This window comes from Xiphophorus couchianus, chromosome 22 (assembly GCF_001444195.1).
Source record: "Xiphophorus couchianus chromosome 22, X_couchianus-1.0, whole genome shotgun sequence".
Taxonomy (NCBI): Eukaryota; Metazoa; Chordata; class Actinopteri; order Cyprinodontiformes; family Poeciliidae; genus Xiphophorus; species Xiphophorus couchianus.
In genome coordinates, this window is record NC_040249.1 from 17,035,927 (window position 1) to 17,061,275 (window position 25,349).

A 25,349-nucleotide genomic window follows, 5' to 3' on the forward strand; every position below is an offset into this window, starting at 1 on the left:
TGTTGAGGTTTAAGTTAGCAGCCAAAAAGTTAATAAAACAGAGATAATAAATTGTCACTAAAAAGTTTTATCTCTTGGCGGATACAGTTTAGGGATAACATATGCATAGGAATTTCATTTTGTGTAAACAGTTTAAGTGGGTAATGTTGTGTCACATTGTTAGAGTGCAAAACATTGAGGAGAACACACTCTGCAGAGGAGCAATGGGGACCTTCAGCAAACAGGAACATAAACGGAGCTGCAGAAAACTGCTTAATTTTCCCCTCTTGAGCTTCCAACCTCCTATTGCCAGGAATTGGTTAGAATTCGGAAACATTGGAATACTATTAAAAACAGTTAGCATGTAGAAAACACACACACACGCACGCCCCCCCCCCCCCCCCCCCCCCCCCCTCGCACATCCACGTCTGCTGTCTGGTAAAGATGATAACTGTGTAATAAAAGCTAATAACACAGAAAACTTCACCATCAAATACTCTCTCCTGGTTTCAGCGACATTGTGAATAGTACTTTTTTATTGAGCTGTTTTACTTTACTTTCGGTTTCACATATACATGTCACCACTATTAATAAATAATTAATGACCATTCACAGGAGAAAACCTGGTTGAATTACATTGTTACCAAATATTTTTGTGGTCAGAAGTAGAAAGCTTTCAGACCATTTTATTAATGCCTTTGTGTACAAAAAGGCAAAGAATTAACAACAACTTCTTTGAATTTAATTTTCTTAACACTGCCGTTGCCAATATAACTTAACTCCCTAACCCCCTTCCAATATATTATATTCCAGGTCATATTACCTACAACATTACCCATTTTATATCTAAATTTTTTCAGTTTCAATATAAAGAATTATGCAAAATACTAACATTTCAAATACCGTATTGAAGATAAAAAGATCCCAATACATCTTCAGTTATACATTATGCCAAAATGTACATCATATAGCTTTTTATACATATTTATATTTTTGCTATGTTTCAATCCATAACTTAATGTATTTGCCTCTCACATGGAATTCTAATCTATGTCACTAAGCATGTTTAGGTTATAACCTGGAAATTTCTTTATGAAAACAAACAGAATGATTTGCCTAAAATTAACATATTTGCAGACTTTTTTTGCAGTGCAGTGACATCTAAATTTAGAATATTCCAAATATAATTGAGCAATTTTTAAGTTTTTTTTTTATTCAGTTGTTTAAAGTATTAGCAGCATTAGCTTTGTGAACAACTAAAAGTCCAGTTGTTTTATTATATCAGATTAAATCTAGTCGGTAGTAATTATAGGATTGATAGTTACTGTATCTTACAAAACAATGACAGAGCACATAATGTCTGTAGGTACTAAGATTGTTATTGTTAAATTTGTGTTTCAGTTTATCTCATGAATAACTTCATATAATTTAAGGTCTGTTTTTGATTTACAAAGGAGTGTCTGTTTAAAGTTGTTTCTGTGTTAGGTTGACGTCAGACATAAACAATCCACCATGGACACTGACCACAGACAAGCTCAGAACACAAGTAATCCATTAGGTCAAGCCTTTTCACTCACTATGTGGAGTAAACAATGTATAAAATAAGCCAAAGAGATTGAATATTTTTGGGCTGCTGAGAGTGTTTCAAGAGTCCCCTTTCATTTCTTTTTACATTTCCCACAGCTAACCTTTTCTCAGTCCTCCCTCCTCTCTCTCTAATACCATTGCTTTTCTGTCTATTTCTCTTTCGCTTCCTGAAAGACAGATCTGCCGAGCGGGAAAGTTCTTGTCTGAAGCTTATCGCCTGTCTCAACCCAGCAGAGAGAAATTTCTTGCCATTTGTTGCATACAAGTGTGATGGGTGTGCGTTCGGGGCTCATCTGTGGCTGCACTACCTCACCTGGCACTCATGTGATTAGATTTCATATCCCAGCCTGCAGCAGATAAACTATCTCCATCAGCCAGGCCCCTCAACATCAATCTGCCTCGCTGATGGCCTGTGTTGTGGCGGCAGTCTCATGACACTTTCCCCCGCCGTCTTTATGCATAATATTAAAAACACCGATGTCCCACAAATCCTTCCATTTAGATTAAAAGAAATAGCAGGCTATTGTGAAATGATGTGTGGCTGTTTGGCTGTGGAATTGATAAAACCCTCTTAAAGGGAGAGCGCCCCATCGGGCTATCAGAGTACCATCGCTCAGAGTTTCAGTGCTTGCCTTTTGCTGTAAGCCAATCATGTCAAGAAGCACAAATCTCTGCATGAGGTGCATCCACCACACGGTGGGATGAAGGTGTTGTAGAAAAGAACTTGGGGTTTTCGGGGAGGGGGTGAAGAGGAAAGGGTGGCTCCGTTTATTTATTGTTCTCCTCTGGTTAACGGTTCATGAGCGCCTAGCTTTATTAAACTGGGCTTTGAACGCACACATAGCAGCACTAAAACTTTCTGATGGCCGAGCGGGGAATCAATTCAAGCTGCTGCCTTCAGGAATTACTGCAAAATAATGGTACTATCACACAGGTTGGTCTCGCCTGTGTTAGGGGTTAAATGGACCATTTAAATTCTTTAATCAACTCTAGTATTAACTGCAGAAGAGGAGTGCTGCTCCTAACAGATATATGCAGGGGCAGGTATTTTAATGAATATCAAATGAGATGTCAGCACAGAGGCACCGCCAAAATGGATACAAAGAGAGAGACTGGTATTCAATATGAAAATAATGATAGAGAGATAAACATTTACTTTCTCTACAATAGATACTACCCAGAGTTGTATAAAATATATAATGAACTAATATTTTATTCAGCTACCTGAAAATAGTAGGATAGGAGTAGGAAATTATTACACTTATAGACTAATCAATTTTCTCTGATTGTATGCCGTTTCTTTTACTCTGGATAACTTTTAGGCATTTAAAGTTAAGCCAAAACTATTTATACCCCTAGCAAATTAGAATTGAAAATATTTTTTCTTTCACCCAATAAACTTATTTTAGCTAATAGAACAAGCTACACATTTTTTGTTTTAGCCTGTTTGATATCAAATGTATCCTAAAACAAGCTAGTTTTAGGATAAACACGACAAAAACAAATTTATCCTTGTTTTTTTAGCTTGTTTTAGTTAAAACAAGCTTGTCTTAGCTTGCTTTATAATAAATTTGATCTTTTATCCTTTGAACCACACTGTCCACTCCTTTGATGGCTGTTGTAGATGTGCTTTTCATCAAGTTTTGTAGAGGCCTGATAATGAACCATTCAGGTGTGCTGAACCAGGGAAACATCTAAAACATGCAGGACACCAGCCCTTAAGAAGTGATATTGAACACCACAACTTTAAAGTTTGACAGACTGTTATGCATCCACTTTGAAATATTGTATGTTTGCTAGGCAAATGCTATCTGCCTAGCAGCCTAGCATTTCAATGATGGAGGAAGATGTGCTTTATTAATTAAAAATTCCTCAAGCATCCACATATACAGATGGCCATTGAGCTTGGGAAAGATATTAATAAAGGTGTTGACATAATAGCAACAGAAATATCTGACTCTAAATTATATGTAATATTTTTCAGGCTGTTTACAGTCAGCAGTCAATTATGTATGTCTAGCATTTCAAACTTTGTCTATACATAATTGCATGGATGGATTACAATCAGTACAATACGCATGAAGCCCAAACAAACTGCAATTTAGAACATCCAGAGATTTTTTTCCAGAGATTACTTTTGTCATATACAGCTGGAAAAACTAAACTAAATGACTTTATTACTCTGTTTTACAACAAGTACATAAAAAAAAAAACAAGCTAGGAGTAAATAGATAAGATGTTTCACTTTACCAGTGAAAAGAAAGAATTAACAGTTTACTACACTGTGTACAATGTTACAGGCACTCTGAAGCCACTCTTCTATTGGCTTGTTAACATCACGGTCCCTTGACCCCCTACCGCTGCTGTGAATTGTGTTTCACGGTTTGAAGGTTAGAGAGAAAGGCCCACGTTTGCTGAGAAGGCCAGATTAGCGCTCATCAGTCGGGGACGTTTGAGATCCCTGAACTGACCTTTGGGGCAAAAAGCCAAGCTGCTTTCACACTGCGCTACACAGGCACCTGATTGAGCATACAGTGGCCTATTGTCACCACTCACCCAAAAGAAAAGACAGCAAATTGTCATGTCAGGAACTTTGCCCCTCATGACAATATAATACACTGTCTTTGTTTCTCATAGTGCCTGTTAAGGTGAAAGGCTTCACAAAAAGGGTAAATAGTGCCACTAAACTTTTATTTAAAATAAAAAGAAGCCATTTCATCTAAGGTCTAAAAAAGATATAGGTAACACTCCAGGCTTAGCTGGAGTGTTACCTATGTAAAAATTACAGAGAAGAAACATGTATCCAGGGTCATGTGACTTAGACTTATATTGTCATTTTGCATGCACAGGGTGTATACAGGGTGTGTCCTCAAGGATTCCAATATTGATTATATAGGTCCTATAAATTAACTATGATTTAGATTGGCATTCCAAATCCACACTTGGGATCAGATCAAGACTTCCCCACAAATTGTATTATGTCACAAATAATTTTCAAATTGAGGTATAATGTGTCCAACTGTAAAACATCAAAAAGACATGATGACAAATATTTATCAACATTAGACTTCAATTTTGAAAGAAACCATTTTTCTTTCAAGGACTAAAGAGAAAAAAACAGACTTTCACATTGTGGAATATTCTGTTTACTAAACAACAGTATCCTTTAGAACCCGTATTATATACAAGATGAAGTAGAATGCTATGCAACTTCTAAATAGTTACTTAGACAGTTGACAGTTATAGTTTTATAACTGTCATACTTGGATGCAGTTCACTGCTTTGTACAATGATGAAAACAACAAAGGTTGAAAAGATCAGATCACCAGTTTATGGCTTGCTTGCTGTTTGAGGTCATCCATTTAAGGGCTTTCAAGAAGTCATGCATCATTAAGGTGGATTTCCAATTGTGCTCATCAGCTAATCATGCAAAGATAATGTGGCATTGTTTTATCTGAATGACACCGGTGACACGAAGATTAAACAGGTTTACATGCATTGGCAACTTAGAGAAAGACTGCTCATTTCATCAAAATGGACCAGTTTTTGAAGAGATATTAAAACTGCTTCATTATTTCTGAATACAAATTTAAGAATTAGCTCATTTTTAATTAGAGCATGTGAACCAACAAAATTTTACAAGCAGTATGCTTAGCACCTTAAGTGCTGTGATTACATTTCTGTTCTTATGCACATTTTGCCCCCTATTAGTTCTATTGGCAATTCACTGAGATACTCTGGTTGTTGCTCATCAGCATGGCAGCCATCTTCAATGGCAGCAATAAAAACCACAGAGATCTTGCAGGAATGTAAAAGGCTCCAGTAAAATAAAATGCATGATTTAATGACCATCTGTTGGGTGCCAGTGCAGACCTTGATGCAACATGCTTTGTGAATGATCAAAGGCAGCATCCGCACCAAGAGCGCTTCACCTCAGGAAGTGCACCAAGAAATTAACAAGCTGCCCAGTACAGATCCATTTTCTATGTAGCTGGCCTCTTATTATTCCTTAACTCGTCTCCTCAATATGGCGTGCTCCATAGGAAGATTAGGAGTGAAAAATATAAAAAGAAACAACATTCCACCCCTAAAAGATAAGAGGCTCTGACTTTGAAAGCAACTCTAGAATCTATTACATAGAACAAAAAAATAATTTTTTAAAGCTGTGTACAATAGATTTTTTTTTCATAATAGCTCTGTCATTGGATACATATGTTTATAGCTTTCTTGAATTGCTCTAAGAGTCCACTTTGGTGTAGAGAGATGGATGCCAAATGACCAATCAGCACTAAAAGGAAGCACACACAATGAAAGGCATGCTGATGTCCTCGGACAGACATCCTAATACACTTGGCTCTTATCTCCTCAAGGTTCAGTAAATGAAACATTTAACAGCTGAGCCACACTCAGGTTTGTAGAGAAACTGTGGGTTTCCTGCCTGAGCCATGAATAACACAAAATCCATAGAAACAGGCATGTCGGGCACTAACTTATTTTAGTTCTCGTGAGTTGCTATTTAGTCTCAAGGGGTTGCAAAAACAACTACTCCACTGGTTTATAGCTCATGCTCTGGAAATTTACCATATGGCATGACAAATGTCAGGTGGGCTCTAAAAAATTGCTACGCAACACATTCAAATACTGCAGTGCTATGTATATACATACTTATTTTTTGCTATGTTGTTTGGTTTCTGCTAGTCTTCATCTCTGTCTTCTCTTTTACTGTTTGCTAATTATTCTGCCTGCCTGTCGGTCTCTAAGACTGTGCAGTGTTTAACATGCTGCGGAGACACATGTCCACACAACAAATTCACTATTTTGTTAGCAGTCACAGCTCATTTGGCCCATTCCATGTTTTGGCATTCTGTTATTGTCGCGCTCAGTGAAGTTTTCTCGGCTGCCCACCAAGGGGGAAAAACGCGTCCCTTAGGCTGTCAGCTAAGGTTCGTATTCACACCCCTTCCTGCCGTTTTTCCTTCAGGCTTACCGTTTCAATGCTACGTGGAATAAAATGTCTGGAAACAGACTCTCTGTCATTTACATCCAATATCTGCTGGCTTGCTTAAGTAAAAATGTATGGAGGACAAGGCAAAACAGCTGGAGAGATGATAATGTCAACGGTTTCTTGTTTACCTGCATCCCACCCACATCTTTACTTGTCACTGAGGTCAAATAACCCACGTTAGACACAATCAGCCCAACAGCTGTATGTGCTTTGTTGTGCTTCCACTTCAAAGACAGCACCTAAGACAGTGTATGCAAGCTCTGCAGCCACAACACCTCACCCTAAAATAGTATGGTGATTGAAGACCCTTGAGAAAGTGTCATTGTGGTGTCGATCTCTTGCGTGGCCAGGGAGACTGAAGGAAGGGGGACAAGGGCTTGTTTGCAGCTTTGCAGGTGGAGCTGGCTGCTGGTGGGAATGTCCCAGCTGGCCTCAAACGTCTAACATTCCCAGGCAAGCAGCATCCTTCCACCCACCGACTGCACACACAGTGGCTCCCTATGGTACAGAGCTGATTGCTGTTTCATCAGAGGCAGGGCAAGAGTCACTGGAGATAAGCTCTGCCTCTTACTGTTTGATGAACTATTTATGTTTGCTCTGCATGGGAAACCCTGAACAAACAAACAGGCATGTGGTGGATTTATCAGAGAATTAGAAAGCATTTCTTATGAACCTGGACACTTGGTGCTACACTAGCGTCACAGGAAAAAGCTTAATTAGAGCTTTCTGAAAACAATGACTTGATACCACCCCCCCTGTATTGCCCATGCCCATTATTACCGCTAAGTAGGCTCCTCCATCAATTATGGCATGTGCTAATGTGAGTCTCACAGCAGAGAACCGACATGTTTCAGTGGGCTTAGAATGACTTTGCAGCACTCTCCCACTTAGAAATTTGTCTTTTTCCGAGCAGACATCTCTGCATAAGCCTAAAGGTGTGAGAAAGAGATTCAATAATAATCACAGTTTTGTGTGTACTGGAAAGCTTGACAACTTGATTACTAAAGATCATTATATACTCAAGATGTCCAGGTACAAAATTGTATTTCTTGTACACTCACCAGCAAGAAATACAATTTTTACTAATTTATTAGATATAAATTAGTAGTAATGGGTTGGGCCCTCTTTTGCTTTTAGCACTATCCCAATTCTTCATGCCATAGATTTAACATGGGGTCAAACATTTCTCTTAGATTTCGGTTCATGTTGACATGATGGCAGCAGATCTCTTAGCTGCACATCCATGATTTTTGAAGTTTAAACTATAAAACTTTGTGTATCTGCTCCATCTTCTCAACCCTTCAGTCAGTTGTGGGAGAAGGCTGCTCGTGCTGAGCCAGGTTCTGCTGCAGTTTTCGTCCTGTTTGTCTTTTTACTGTCACTATGTACATGCTCAGTTTGAAGGGTTTCTGTAAAGTCAACGATACAATACTAGTGATTTTCTGCTGTCACTATGTGGTCGTCCAGAAAGAGTGAATGCTGCAAGTCAATGACTCCATGCAATCTGCTGGGTTTCTTTCAAAACTTTTTAAACTACTACAAATAATTAAGCTTACTGTACTGTTTAATCATTTGAAATTCAGCATTTGTGGTTAATTGCTTACATTGTTCTGAATCGAATCATTAATAGTTAGTGGTTGAATTGCATGACTTTCAGTTTTTAGCAGATTACAGTGCAGTTATGGGGTGCTGTGCCAAGTCATTGTTTACCTCGTTGTTTATAACAGTTATACAAATACACATACAAGTCTTTCTGGTCTTGATCATATCAGTGCACATCTGGTTTCCTCTACAATAATGTCCGTGATCCATGTTATTGGTGTGAAACATTAAAGGATGACCGGCTTCACATAACATTCCACAAAGTTTTTCTTCTTCCTGTGTGTAGAGATGGTTTTTGCTCACAGTGAGGAAATTCCCAAATGCAAGGCTTTCTATAATCTATTTGCATATTTCAAAGAAGGCGTGCACAGAGAGGTTTCTGTTAATGCCTCACATGTGGTTAAATGTACCATGATTGGGATGTAAAAAATAAATTGTCCACATCGTGTTGTACTTCTTGATTTGTATGTGCATAGGCCTTTTACTAGATTTAGGAGTACACCATGTTTCAGTTGGAAACCCAACTGAACTTTGAATATGAGGCTCCTGTTCTTTGCCAGAACCACAGTTTTACTCTGTGCACGCTACATTATCCTTTCTCATTGATCTTCGCTGTCCTTTCTCACTTTCAAAAGTCATTCTTCACTTTCCACCTTTACAAGCGATTCTGTGGTTCTCCTCTGAGATATGTCAGCACACACAAAACTGCAACCGCAGAGTGTGGGTGATAATGAAGTGTCTAGGAAAAGAGGATTAGGTGGAGCAGTGGGCATCATCCCTGTGGTATAAATGCTCATCTCTCCCTAAGGAAGGACACATGGAGCGTCTTTCACCTCAGTCCAACTGCTTGTCTCGGTGTTACTCTGAGCTAGCATACTTAGATTGCTGCTGTGGTCCTCAGGAGGTAACAGTGGGAAAGTTAACACAACGACAGGCTCTGCTCCTTGGGGAAACTTGGCGTTTCATCCTCTGACACCCATCTGTTTATTCTGCACTCTGGTTGAGAGTGGTATAACAGGCACTGGGAGAGTGAAAATCTTCACCAAGGGAACAGGTTGATAGTGAAGGAAATATAGAGATTTGAGAAAAAGAAAGACAGAGGAAGATAATCTCTTCCTCCTGTCTATGGTCTGAAAAGAAAAAAAAGGAAAAAAAAGACGACAGCTTTCCAGAGAAGTTCCCTCTGCCGTCCCTGGGCCCAAATGTTCCATGTCTGCGTGTGGCCTGTCAGATGGTGCTAACTAGGCTGGCTCAGGAGAGATGCAGATAGGTTGACAGTTTGTTAGTAGTTGGCAAAAGGCCACCATAGCAGGTCAGTCACAGCACAGGAAGTGTCAAAAAAGTCTTACTAATCAGCCAACAGGTACTTTCAAAATGCTCAAATGTTACTTCCCTTTCTCTCACAGCAACTTAAAAGGCCCATTCCCACCGTAACATCACAAGAGTTTAAGATCCAATTACCACCACAAACACAAACTACTGCAAATTCAAATGTTCATCAGCAGCAAAGACTCAGATAAGTTATTTTCTTGTAAATAAATAATGTCCATTATAATATGGAAAAGTGCAAAGGGTAGAAATGTAGATCTGGCCAGGGTTGTGCACTGTCTTTAGCCCAATGACCACTGGAGATAGGCACCAAACCCCCCAGCAGCGCTGCAAGAATAAGTGGGTATAAACAAAGACTTTTCTGACATTTTCAGTGAAAGATTATGATACTTCAGCAACAAAATCAACTCATTTTATAGCTTTTTACACATCTTTAACTGGGGTGTCAACAAATTTGTCAGCATCCATATGTGCAAACGAGTCTGCTGTAAATTAGGTCATAACAGTGGAAGTTAACAAGAAAGGAAAAACTCTGTTCCTATCCTGTACTCTTTGCATGGTGATTATTATGCACACCTGTTAAATACATGTTTTCAAATAACAAACCTTCCTATAATTGACATACTGTCAAGCTCTGACTTATTTGTGAGCATGATGCTAAAAACTCTTCAAACCTCATCTGGTGCTTTTGCCATAATAGTTGAGACTACAGTATGGAATGAGGCAGTGGCCTGCAAAGAACTGTCCCCATTTGTCAGATCTCATCACTCTGTCACGCATCGCTAGGGGCAGCAGGACCAAAACTGACCACTGGGTCAGTCGACAGGACAGCTCAGCAGTCATTTATCTCTGAATGAGACACACACAAATTCAGACAGACACAAGCCTGTCATATGTGGAAATATGGGCATAATCATGCCTGCACTCATGCACGCTGTAATGAAAATGTACAGTAATGGGGACCTACATACAGAGGATAATGCACACAAACAAAACCATGAAAAAGACAAACAGTGTAGTGAAGTGATGTGCGAGCAGGATCAACCCCCAAAAGCAGGAATGATAAAGACCAAACGGGATACAAATGTGCTCTGACACCAGGGTTGGTAATGCACTGAATTGTCTAAACTCCCTAACAACTGACCCAGAAATACTGGTGCACAAGAAAAAATTTGGGAGGAGGTCATATGAGAGGCAAGTGAAAACAAATACACAAAAATGGAAATTAGTTGATAGATTCTTTCATATTTTTCAAGCTAATTGGTTTTTGTAATTACAGTCGGTAAGAAGGTGGTGTATACCTTAAGAAAAAACCTAAACAAAAAACAACTCAGTATCTTTTGGTAAACCAAAGCAAAAAAGTTAATGACTGGAGAATATTTGTTGCAAGGTTTCAGAACATGACTCTCCCTTTTAGAGATGGCAGAACAGAGACACTATAAAATAGAGAAAGAGGGGTTGCACTGGGTCAAACACAAAGTAAAACAAGCAGCTGCAATATGTTTACAGAAGGAACCCTGAGGGAAGTGGAGGACTTGACTGCACCATCAGATTTATTTTCTGCTAAATTATTCGGAGAATTTATGATAGTTCACTGCATGTTTGTGCTCCTTTGTAGGCACAAAAATAAGTTCTAATGTAAAAATAGCCAGATTTCTAACCCTGTAGTAATTGCTCAGGTTGGTTTCACGATCATCCTTGAACTATTTCTCTAAATTTATAATCATAAGATGTAATCACACTGAATGACTTGTTCAGCTAGCTAATCTAACTAATGAGGTATGTAAATAAACCTACTGTGTAAAGGACAGATTTGGGAGAATAAGAAACCTTAACTGAAGTGGAATTTGCCATTTTGTTAGTAGAAAAACATACAAGATATTTCTGGAATAGAGAGCAGTTCCATAACTGTACATCATAGGGATATGATATTCTGCACTTTGTCATGTCATAACCATAGACTTCAATGTATTTTATTGGATTGCTGTGACAGAACATTTTTTCAGAAACATGGCTTTTAAAATATAAAAAAAAAATAAAACAATGTACAATATATCCATCCAATCCATCTGAGACTGAACTTTTAGCAAATAAAAAAACAAACAAAAAAAACCCAGAAACAGTCAGTAAAGTGATGGGCAAAGCAGGTAGAGAAATGCCACAAAAACCCTGTTTGTATTTAAAGGGGACACACAGTACTGACTCAGGGGGACTGACTATAAATGCATGGCGCACTTTAGTTTTTGATTTGTAAAACCGTTTTGAAATCTCATAATAAATTTCCTTCCACTTCGCAATAATCTTCTACTTTGTGTTGTGCCAACACATGAAATCCCTATAAAATACAACCATTGTGGATATAAAATGGGAAAAAAATGTACAAGCTTAAGAAGTGTGAATGCTTTTAATTTAGCTTTCAGTTGGGGCACATTAAAAACTCACTAGAAACAAAGATCAGCTAATCCTCTTTGTAGACGCCAATTAAGATGCTTCAATGTTCTTCCAAAACAGTTTTATTGTTCTTGGAGAAACATGCCTTTATATGATTGTGCCTCTTTTAATTTCAAATTTTGCTACTAGGAAAGCAAAACCTTCATATGGTTTGATATTCAGATGTGTACACTGTTAAAATATAGACCCTTTAACACACTTGACTGGCAGTGCCAAAGATCAAGCGATGCCATCAACTAGCTAATGACACGACAGCCGCAGGCAAAGACCGGCAGCTTGATTTATACATGGGGACAGATATGAATGATTCATGGGCAAAGAGAAGGATAGCAAGAGGCATACAAGTCATATGCATCTTTCATTCACATTTATTCATAGAGACACACCTCTCCATAACATTACTTAGGCACTCCCTAATGTCTCATAAGCTAAACACGACCAAAGTGACCAGTCTTGTTGCTCCAGATAGCTTCATAACCCGTTTTGCCTTCTCTGCTCTCTGAATCTGTTCCTCTTTATCACTAGCATCCTTGGACTTCTGGCGACTTTTCACTTCCATCCCTTTGTACTCCCAACACTAGTACTAAATATGGAACCAACTGCTGAAGAATAAAATAAATGGCCCAATCATTCCACATCAATTAGTCCATCTATCAATGCTGAATGAAGAGCTAGATTAAAACGTTTCACCCAGTCACAAAATTGAGTCCAGCAGATGACCTTGTTCTGTTAATTTCCGTGGAATGGTCTCTTGGGTAATTGGATCAGGAAACACTGTAATGCTTCAAAGTTCCTCATTTTTTTTAATTTAAGGATTAGATGTGCAACAAAGCATGAGATCTTGCAATGTCAGGTCTGTGTCACAAAGAGCAATCATGTTGCTGTGTGTATGTAACTTGTCTCAACTACTCCTAACTCTTATTTATAAAACCGAGTGATTTAGGCATGACACTCTCTTTTAGACTCTTATTTTGAAGTTTTGTATTGGCAGACTTGATTTGAACTAATTATTGGACTGACTGACAACACTTGGGTTACCTAAGCACTGAAGAAGCTCCCGCCACTATAAATCACTTGTGGGAGCATTTTGGGTACTCACTTGAAATAATCCAATTGTGAGTGTAAGAGACAAGATTTGAAGAGATTATAAGCACTTTAGGAATGCTGCTAACAGCTGTTAGTGACTTGTCACTGCACGATCTGTTCTGAAAGCATGATTTGAACCATCAGCTGAATTATTATAATTGTCAATTATTCATTATGAGAATTATAATATTGTCTAGGAGAACATAAAAATAAAAATTTTACCCTTCATAGATCTACGTTTTAATAATGATATCAAAATGTATATTACATATGTTAGGTTAAAATGATATACAGGATATAAATGAGAACACCTTTATAATTAAAGACAGAAAGAATTATTTCCAGCACTATTTCCTAAATTGACTAAAGCATATTCAAAGGCGATCTGGAAGCATTTCTTTTAGTGGGAATGAGAAAACAGTATAGATTGTCCTTCCAGGACAGGCCTAAATTTGACAGTTGTCAGACAGGAAAGTGGTTGTTAAAAAAGGGGAATAAATGCAGCACAGGTCATCGGACTGGGACTCGAATCCTTGACAGCTGCGTCAAGGACTACGGCCTCCATAAAGGGGTTGTGCTTTACCCCTATGCCACTGCTACACCCATTTGAATGGTTTTTAAGCGATTTGGCAATTATGCAGCTAACTAAAAACTAGCTGCTGACAATATTAAAGTTGGTATCTATTTCCTAGCTGGACATGATCTAATGTACAGTAAAAAGCTGCTTCACAGCTTAAGAAATTCACTGCATTTGGTCATCTCTAATTCAAATATTAAATAAAAAGATAAACTAAATAATTCTGAACTAAAACAATTCCCTAAAAGATTATTTGATATTTAGGGAACCTTTTTTATGCATGAAAATGCAAAACGGTGAATAAAGACCACTATTTGCTGTTCTAACCTGGAATGGGTTATTGTATATTTGATCTTTTAAAACCACTAAATTGTTATTTCAGTTGTTATAACAAAATCAAACAAAATCTAACAAAATCTAATTTGTCTCGATCTTGCAAGCCTGAAATCATGTGTCGTCTTGTGATCTGAAAATCTCTCCAAAAAGCTTAACTTTCCAATTTTTTGGGAACCTAGAGGTCATTGAAAACTGTGGTTATAATCATGTTCTTTTTTCAGAATATTCTTTAAAGAAATAAATAAAACTTTGATTCAAATACTGAGAAATCTACCCCCAGTGAGGCAAGAGAAGCTGTGGATTTCTTCTGTGTTATCTTATCAACATATTATAATATCCTTTTTTTTTAAAGGAAGGGGACCACAGCTTCATTTGACAGTTCAGTGGTTCTTTTATTATTTAGCTAAGTTAGTTTATTTTATATTTGTACCACTTACAAATTAATACAAAAAACTTTCCCATATTTATATAGCGCCATAACAAAAGAATACCTTCATAAGGAAGGTGTTTGGTTCATTAGGCTGAACCATACAGCCTAAAAAGAATAAATATGTGTTTATGTTGTCTGTTTACCTCACAAACAGCTTTTTATCTGCAGAGCTAATCCCAAAGAGAAGGACTGACACATATTTAAATTGGTCCTGCCTCAAACACACTTTAAAGAAAATGTGGAACAATACAGCCTAAATAAAAGCTGGGTAAAGAGCAGAGTGTAACTAACTCCACACTAAATGCGAGAAAATATGTAAATCCCAAGGGTGTCCCGCTGACTGAGGAATCTTTGCATTCAATTTATCATTTTACATTATTTAGGCTACTCTGTGGGGAAATACGCTCTCACTGTCATAAGTTATGCTAATGACTGTTACTACCATCTGTGAACTGAGGACTATCAGTCTAGCATAGTGTGCAATTTATAACTTATGAGAATAAAATGTCCTTTCTGAATGATTAGTGTGGGGGCATCCTGGGAGCTGTGTAAGGGCCGTGAGTTCACCTAGCTCAAATTGTCACCCAACACCATTGCCGTATCTGAACCCACACCCCTCCCCTGTGCAAAGCCCCATGCCCCGGTCCCCTCCAATCTACTCAATAAACAAGCCTCAGGCAGGACCCAGACAGAGGATAATGGTTCACCTGGAGGTGACAGGAAAAGAAAACAGATCTCTTTGCATAACGAATGGAGATAGAGATAAGCACTCTGAAGCACTTAGGAATCTTGATAAAGGATTATCCAAACATGTCTGAAACTGAAACATTCCTTTTAGGCACACTGGAGCACACTGTTTTACCAAGAGCCAGTCCTACAATAGATCTGTTGAACATGCATTGCTGATGTTGCTTTTTTCTGTTTAGATAAATATACTAGGTTCTGACTTTGTACTGAAAAGTCTGATCTAGGACTCTACAACTAAAATGTAGGATGCAGTCCTGCAGCAAATTAGTCGGTAGTTTTCTAAGAAATGCTGTCAGCTATGATTTTGTCAATCTGAGTCTACGGCACATGAAATCTTTACCTACTAAAGAAGGTAAAGCACAGAAGGACCCATGAGTATAATCATAAAACACATGAAATGGTATGAACATAATTAACCTCAAATGTTACAAATATTATTTTGACTCAAGCAACTGATTTGGAAAACTTAAAGCAGTTTTCTCTTCACTACTCCCCAGACTGTTACGCAAGTGGGAAACGCTGGTGAATTCATGGACAGAGAAAACAACCCCATACTGAGCCCAGCTGCTCAACTGGAGAAGAAAAAGGAGGCCCAACCTTGGAAGAACGATTTGTTTGGGTGGGCTAGTTAAAGCCTAGTGCTAAATGGCCAATGGTTCTGGTTAGAATGGTAATGAGGCAATTCCCCTTCAAGATAGACACATCAAAGGCAAGGGGAGCTCCCTCTCTTCACACAACCTTCACAGGGCTTCATGGTATCATTACATGGTTCAATATGAGCTTGAATCCTTGATCTTGTGTGTTAGAAAGGCACAAATGGAAAGAAAAGGGAAGGGTAGACAACATAATGTTTACATTAGCTCTTTTCTTTTGGGACTGTGCCAGCGCCCAGCCATGCTGTGACACACATCACATAGACAACCTGGTACTATTTATAATTACCCTCTATTCACAGAGGCCTCATTTAGTGTGCTATTATCAGAGATCATTGTTATTTCCCTCAATGTATGCTTGGAATCCCAGTGAGACCAACACATCTATTGCAGATAACAGTACTATTTTGGGTGACCCCATTGCTTACACAATACTAAGAGTGAACAGCTGAAATCCCATGAATTCCCATCAGTGATTTCTAAGGAAGCAATTGAGCCTTGGGGTGTATGAATCTAATAATTTTTTTGTCTCAATAACAAACACCAGGAATATAAAATGTAATTAAAGTAAAAAATCCCAAGGCTTTATTATTACTGACCCTCATTATTTTTATAGTGCTCTAGTAGATAACAAGCAAAATCATACAATGTTCTCTATGTTTTACTGGAATATATTATGATGTGATTGAAAAAGTATGACTACTGTCACACTGTTTCCTACCTTGTCAGGTATCCTAATGTGTTAAAAAAAACTATTAGGTAGGTCTAAATGCGAGAAAATTAAGCTCATTTAAAGTAAAATCAACTCCTATCATGTCTCTATTACCAGGCAGGCCATTACCAGGCCCAGTTTGATAATGGAGGTAATGGAGAACTGACTGCACTTTTCAGGCAGTCAGTTTCAATAACACATGTGTATCGGGGTCATGGGCGTGGAATTCAATGTTCTACTGCATCATGAAGAGGTATTTTATTTTGCTGGAGCTTTAGTTAAATATTTATGAGGTGAGTAAATCTTCATCAGTGTAGACAGAGCATCTGCAAAGCGTAGCATGAGATCAGGTAATATTGAATCATTGCTGCTAAATTTGAGTAAGATTTGCATAAATTATGTCATACAAATAACCAATATACATTGCATCTGTGAGCTGCAACTCATCCAACATAACATTTTTCCGAGCAAGATTCAGAGTGCGTTTTACTCAAAAAACGTCCTTCTAGTCGGATTTGTACATATTGCAATACTGATAAGCTTGATGTTATATTTATGCCACTAATCTAAGCACACAGCGAACAAGTGTCAGTTTATATGTTCATATATGTTTAAATCCCGCAGGGTAAGGGTTGGGTTAGGGTTCACGTTCCCCTCTGAATCTGTTCCTTCCTGTGACCGCTTGGCCCAGCGTCTGCTTTCACAATTTAAATTGTATGTAAATTAAGCCCTCATAACTCTCCACTATAAAGACAGCTTCACCAATTTCTAGATGGTGAAGCCGATAATATAGTGCATTGCATTTACTGTAAAGAGAGAGGGAAGCCCATGTTCCTGGCAATAGTACACTTGTGACAGGTTTTAACACATTTTAAATTGAAATTCTGAAAAAGTCCAATGCATCTATAAAACACCTTACATAGTGCAATAAATGTTCTGCCCAGGTGTCACCTCTCTGGCTACCTTTTAATGGCAGGCAGCAGCAGACAAATCATCAAACGAGCCGAGGTAATGATCAAGTTTAATGTTGCCTAGAATATTCCAAAATAATAAATTCCCATTCTCTAAGCTCATGTCTGAAATAATTCTTCATAAGAAAAATGGCTTGAGTGTAGTAAAATGTTCCATTTAAGATGTTCATAAGATTTTTGATCCTTAAAATAATTTCCCTTACGATTTAGATTTTCATTTATGGAATTAAGTAAGTTGAAAAATCATGCCCAAACCAACATGTCTATATTTAACAAGTATGGAAAAAAGGTAGGTACAAAGGTAACCAGAGTAAAAGCTTTGTCCAGTTTTCACTTCCTGGCAGGAGGCCCACCTCCACAGCTATGAGAAAATAAGCACAGCTCAGGTGTGTGAGGCCAGCATGATGGATCATCCTGCTGTGAAACTGGCCCTCTTTAGAGCCCAGAGAAGACAGCTGGGAGATAAGGAGGACCCTATATGAGACCACATCTCCTCTTCCCATCGATCCTCACTGCCACCAAGGCAGGAGGTCTTCACATGCCAAGCCACAGATAGAGGTAGAGAGGCTGGGCAGGGCAACAGAGAGAACAATTTTGTCTAGTTTGTAGACACATTTAAGTGGAAAAGACACTGAAAAGCTAAAGCTCTTTTGGCCTCGTGCTGATAAAATAAAAAAGGTACATGTTCTTAAAAAAATATAACATTTTAACTCTTAATAAAACAGTCAGATGACTGTTTCTGTTTATAATTAGCATAATTTCACATTACTGTAAATGATTTTAAAAAGCAGTAAAATAAAAAATATGTAATTCTGAGACCTGCTTTGCTGATTATTATTCGAAGAAGTACGAGCGTCAGCATTTATGAGTTAACCTTGTGTTTTGTGTTAGATATGTAGCAGCAACGGCATTACCTGAAGTCAGTTAAAACTGAAAAGACGCTGGCTCAGGAAAAAAAAAAAGGTCTGTAGCTACAATTAGAATTCCTCAGGCATTAATAAGCACAGCTGCAGGTCTCAATCAGGTGAAAATGTTTCCTTGCAAAGTATGACATTAATTGAAACAAAGGATCTCACATTCCAGTGTTGACAACCATAAATTCAGCTTGATATTTGCCGACACTGTTTTGAAACAGAGCAATCAGCAAAACCCCAACACCTATTATTAGTTGAAGAAGAAACTGGATCAATCAACAACACAGATTTGAGAAACTGTAAAAAGGTGATATTCCACAATGCGACGGTAATGAGAATATAATAGAAAAGAATATTGCCTTGTTTTGTTTCTCTGTACATGGCAAATCAATACTGAGATCTGACCGCAGCAGAGACAGACACCAATCAGGAAAACAGTGTACCCTGTTTTGGAGGGCCTGGCTTGGTAATGGAGATGTATGTTTGTGACCTTCGCTCTCAATCACAGAAATTCTTAAAGTAGTTGTATGCTGAGGATCTCTTCTTGTGAGTGACAGATTTTGAAACCACTCTGCAGGCAAGCACCCTTAATCATCTATCAGACAAGATAAGGCCCACTCCAACGAGCATGATGAGATGTGAGAAGCTTCATGTCTCTGACAGCATGTGCACTGAGCATTAAACTATGCTGAGGCTTTGAAGTTCTTCTATGCTCAGCCTTTGTCTGTAATAATTCATATTTGCCAGGTGGTAAGCCTTAATAAACACAAACAAATAAATTATTAATTGCCATGAAAGTATCAGTATTTATTTTCAGCTTATTTTATATTGCACTGAACATGTTTCTTAAAGTTCTTTTCATAAAGGCTGTCAAATGTGGAAAGAGATGGGATGTGGCAGTGGCTTAGGAGTAAAGCGCAACCCATGTATGGAGGCCTTAATCCCTGATGCGGCTGTCACTGGTTCGAATTCCGGTCCGATGACCTTTGCCACATGTCTTCCTGCTCTCTCACAATCCACTTTCCTATCTGACAACTGTCAAATAAAGGAATCGACAAAACCTTTAAAAAAATGTCTCAAGAGAGGGAAAGCAAGCCAAGGATCAAGCAAGGTTAGCCAAAGCATTGAACAATGGCATTAGATCGTAAGCTAAATAGCAAGCTAGACAATGAAACAGCTTGATAGCAAAAGCAGCAACAGTAGACATGATTGCAACAAGCTAAATAGCTACATGGCAATGCAGTCTGCAAGGCAAAAAGATAGACTGCAAGTTAGTTGAATGACTAGACAACATTCTAGAGAGCAAGCTCAATAATTGAAAGCAAGGTAGGTAAGCAGGAAACCTAACTAGATACTTAAACTGTCTATTTCTACTCACCAACAAAATAGGTAGACAACTAGCCAGACTGAGAGGTAGAGCGTAAGAAAAGCTTTAAAGCAAAAATAGTTAGGCTACATAGCGATTAAGATAACTATATAGCAACCTACACTGCAAGCAAGATAACCAGTTTGCTACCACAGTAAATGACATAGTAAATGTAACATAGCTAATATAGCTATATAACCTACACAGCTAAATAGTATAGCATTGAAAAAGAAAGCTCTAAAATTTAGCTATTAGCAGTCAAATGCTAACTAGATAGTCTGCTGACGTTAGAATGAGATTTGCTTCATTCTAACAAAGAACATGGCTGATTAACTCCTGTGCTCTGCACTGTCGATAGGCTTCTTAGCTAGGCAGCCATTTAAAAGCTAGCTACAGTGAACACCAGGTGATTCTGGGGATGCGGAACCACAGCAATCCATGTATAAATACCTGAAATCCATGAATATGTGAATTCCCAATAAAAAACTGAATATTTAAGTAGTTCATACCCAAAATGCACTTTATTATACACAGTTGAAACCATTTTAGCACTACTATGTTAAAATCTACAGTCTTCCTTATTTCCATTCGAGGGTACAGCTAATTAGCATAAAAGAGAATTAATGGCACTGCACCTAGGTATTTCAGCTTTCCAAGCTGCATTGTCTTTCAAACAGTATGCTAAATGGAAAAAAAAAAAAAAAATCAGTGGGAGATTTCCATAAATAATCAGGATTACATTCCACAGGAAAAAACAAAAACAAACAAAAAACGCACAATAGATGATTTGCGAATACTGAATCTCAAATAGGTGAGGGTTCATTGTAGCTTGATAGTTTGATACATAAAAATTTAACAATTTACTATTAAACTCTTAGCTCTTAGATAAATATTCATAAATCCAATATGACCCATGAAAAAGTGATAGAGACATTAAAAAAACACAGTGAACCTACAGTTTATAAAGAATTTCCACAAATATAATTTAACATAAAAATTGAAAAGGCTATTTGGTTCACAAAAGAAAGCTCTTTAGTACAGCTCTAGACAGAAGACATATTACACACATCAGCAAACGCAGTAGGATACACAAGACTGAAGCAGATCACATTATTCCCACATGATCAAAAATTCCCTGTGGGAATAAAAATTAACATTCCATTTTTAACCTAGATCATTTTATCCAGATCTGTTGTCACAGTGGTGAAGAATTATTATCTCAATAATATCACAGAAAACGTCTAACACCATAGAAAGAAGAAGAAAAAAAATAGAAGAAAGAAGAGTGAGCAGGAATCCCCTGCCTGCCTCCCCATTATTCTCACACCACAGTTGGCTGCCTTGGGTTTGCTTCCTTGCTTTGATGATAATGCTCTTTGGCAGGCTGCTAAAGTAATGACCACTTCTCAGTGGCACAGAGCAAGGTTACTCTGTAATATTCTGATCTAACAAAACATTTAGTTAGATTTAAAATAGGCAAAAAATAAATAAATAAATAAACAAATAAGTAAATAAATAAAAAATTGTGAAGTTCACTAAATGACCCATACAACATTTTAGGCTGGTCTATTCACATACATAAGGAATTATGTACAAACATTAAATATATTTAAATGTTAATATTACTCACCTCCACCTCCTCCCAGAAGACTGGTGTTTGCTGAAATGAGAGGAGAAAAAAAGTCAATAGGCATATGAACAAGTGCCCAAATATCAATAAGACTTTTTCGGTATAGTTTACATAACATCAAAGCAATGTTTCAAATGCATAAACTGTCAATTATTTTTTTCCACAGTATAATGTATTTAATCTAAAAGCAAAGATTGTCAGATTATACTTTCCCAGTTGTAAAAGGCAAACAAAACAAAAAATAATTAATAAAAATCAATGATTACTCTTGGATGGAAATAGTGAAAATAATTTAAAAACCGACAGAAACAGTTTGTTTTGCAGTTGAATCTACAATCAATCAAACATTTCACTAGCTGTGCCAAACAAAACAAGTGTTTGTATTTTGATGCTTGCTACCTTCCAACAATTGTTACATGAATATGAGCCAATAGTTTGTCACATCTCAAATGTACAAAATGTGTTATTGTGTGTGAAAGTGGTTTAGTTGAACAACTACTGTACTTTAGCCATTTGGCAGCTGATGTGTCATTCTTTGACAGTGAATTATGATTGAGGTTTTTCTTTTCCTACTACATTAGTTGTGCTCAGCACAAAAATGTCTATATTACTTAAAATAGTAGTTGCATGTATTTTGCTGAAAGCTGTATGTGCTGATATGAACCTTATGTATAAGGAGCATAAAACATGCTTCAGTGAAAAGGCATTCGTTACTAAAATGGTTGTGGCATTTATTAAAAAGGCTCAGTTCTTTGATCTGATACATCTGCAAAGCAAAGCAAATACAAGAAAGTTCAGCTCACAAACACTTATTATCCCTTGGCAGACATTAATGAATGACACAACATACCATTTCTGCAAGAGGAAACCCAAGTAGAGCATCATTAAAAATTAACCCATTTTTTTTTCTTTTCGTTTGAGCAATCCATTTTCATATACGACAAGAAAGATTAAAAGACTTTTAAGGTACATCTGTTATTTTATGAAATTCAAAGAAGGTAGCAGTGACGCTTGAAGTGTAGTTCATACATCAGATTAAAAGAATGGTTTTTCACAATATCCGATTAATTATCTTCAGATAGAGCTGCAGAATCAGCCCTGTTCAAAAGCTCATTTAGTCAAAAATGCATTTTTTCCCCCCCCAGCAACAGATAATAAAAATGAGCCATTACCAAAGAAGTCCTTATTTATTAGTGTTTTTAGAGTCTAATTTACATAAAGGAAGTGACATCTGGAGTTCAATCTGCTCATGTTGGATTCGGTGGAAGCATTATTCTCATTTCAGACCCACAAATATGAGTGGGCCTGACAAAGAAAACCTTCCTACAGCAGGTTTTTATTCATCAAAGGGCTTTTGTTGCGCATCTGTGTGGTCTTTGTGCGCACATACAGTATGACAACTCACACACACAAAGCAACAACTCAAACAGGGATGTACTGACAATCCACTGTCATGTTTACAATAGCACCTCTCCAGGTTTTTCTGTGATAAAAAAGACGCTTATGCTCTCGCAGCCTTTGTTTAGCTCTGGAATCTGTCAGCCATCAACAAAGAGCACATAACTCAAATGTGCATGCGTTCCGGAGTTACTCTGTGTAAATGAGAGTGGTACATTTCCTGGAAAAATCTGACTCTTTTCTTTTTATTCAGGAGACATATCTAGCTTTAACAAGAATTGTTAGGAATAAATAAATAAATAAATGTTCCTTTAATATTATTACAATTGAGCCACTCTTTTGTGTTCTAGCAAGATAGCATGATGACCTGATAACTGCCACCTCCTTTTTCATGAGAAGAGAGAAAAAACGCTGTATACCACATCATCTCTAGTGCAAATTGTTTGTTGTAAAATAACAGAAAAAAGATGGAATTATTCATGTTGCATTGTTCTGCACTGATATAAAACTGAAATATATTGAATTTCTGCTTAGGCATTGCCCTTAACATCAAACTGTATGGCACATTTGTATTTTCAGTCAAATCCAACACTTTCAAAGTCAGCTCAAACCCAAGCCAGCGGCATACTGTTTTTCAACATCATCTATCATCATTGTCTGGTCTCTTGGGGAGCCTTCCTTATTCCTGAGCTATTAAAACACTGGGGTTTAATTACCTGACATTATGGAAATGCATGCCAGAGGGGGGCACTTCATTTACTCCACACCTAATCAGAGATCTGAGATGTGGTTGCTAATCAGACACAACTCTTCTGCATGTATATGTATGCAAGGCAGCATGGTGATAGCAGGGTAAAGGGTGAGCTTGGGCTTGAGATATAAAAGGATTTCTGTCGACAGAAATGATTGGGTACACTTATGATTGGGTATGTTTTTGTCAATAGGAGAGACATGCTTACTTCATTGTTGTGGCTTTTTAATAAGAATGAAAACAGAAAAAAATTACCTAAACATGTGCACTTCTTGCTGTAACATCACCTTTAATGATCAAAACAAAACAAGTAGTGGTGGCTAGTCTTATAGAACAAAATGATGCTACCAACCCACAGAATATGTGCACTCAACCCACATACAGTGGATATGTCTCTATTCTTCTTAAGGCACCAATTTTGTGTAATACATAAAAAAAACAAAGCCAAAATAGCACATTTTAGAACTTTATTTGGCCTATAAAATGTACAACTCAATAATAAAATAAATTGAATTATTAAGGAAAGAAAAATAAAAACTTTAAGTCTCAAACTAAAACTTTGCTGAGGCATTTCTTTAATGGAATGGAATTATAGTCCAAAAATGCTTTATAGAAATGTCAAAAAGTGTTTAAGCCAAATTATCTTGCCAAACTATTATCTAATAGCCAATATAAATGAATGTATGGGAGATAGTAGTATTTGCCTTCATAACTCTTTTCTTAGAGCTTTTTCATCGATTTTGGATCAAAGTCCAGTTTGTGGTCATGTCAGTGTCATGCCATATTTACTCAACTTGATGGCGTCTTTCTGCACTTTCTATGGTGTATCTCATTTGTTCATCCCTTCTCCTGACTTACATCTTTCAACAGTGAGATCCCTTTTATGTTTTGAAAGTATTATGCAGACCATAGCTTCTGTAATGAAATGCAACTGAGAAAATATCAGGTCGAACAAACTATACCAATGACCATAATTAATCAGTATATTCTGACTCCTATTTAATGTTCTTTTGAATGTGGTGGTTAGTTCTGAAAGCCAAGTCTCCAGTAATTAGTACACATTTATACAGCCATGTCGTTATAACAAATATTATTTATCTTCTTTTAAAAGATTTGCTGTTTTCTCTTAAATTGAGGTTTAGATCAGATTAAAGAGTGATGTGTTGACTTTTTACTTCCTCAACAGACACACCGTCACAGGACATAAAAATCTGAAATCGAATGCAGATTTGCTTCTCCGCAAGAATGAAACAATACCTAGTTATTATCCTTGGTGCAAATCCAAACAAAAAAGAATCCATATTTGGCCACATCTTTCTCACAATCAATATTTTATACTGTGTGTATTAATTATAAAGCAGCTTTCTGTGTCGTTTTGTTCGCCTTGGGCTCAGACTGAGCATCTTGTGTGGGATCAACACATTTATGCCTTTAGAAAAGCAATGGGGGAGTGAATAATTAGTATTACCAGAAGACCATTATCTATTTCTGCTAGTGTCCACATGTGGAGCAGTCTCTTGGAATAAATGGTTAATAGACTTTTGAGTTTACCACCCTCTTTTAGGGCCTGCCCCAAGATAGATTTAAACTTTTTTTTTTTTAAACACAGGCCAAACCACATCTTCTGCTCAACAAAAACTAAATACAACCCTTTGCATTAAACAAAATAAAGCAGTATACGAGAGTTCTGAACTTAAATATTTCTTTAGCAACAAAGCTAAGCCTTGAAGCGTTGCAATGACCCAGTTAACGAGAGGAAAGTCTGAAGCCAGCAGAGTAGGCTTTAATGTGTAACTGTGTGTTGTGGCATCATCCCTGTGGTAAC

General features: G+C 37.4%; 1 protein-coding gene across 2 annotated transcripts in view; it reads right to left on the reverse strand.

The window, feature by feature from the left end:
* The window catches only part of macrod2 (mono-ADP ribosylhydrolase 2), a 476,756-nt gene that overhangs the window by 313,646 nt on the left and 137,761 nt on the right, over positions 1-25,349 (reverse strand). For both annotated transcript variants that reach the window (XM_028006473.1, XM_028006472.1), the window contains exon 4: positions 21,376-21,405. In XM_028006473.1, the coding sequence (XP_027862274.1) occupies positions 21,376-21,405 (30 nt within the window). The remainder of the gene's footprint in view (positions 1-21,375; positions 21,406-25,349) is intronic.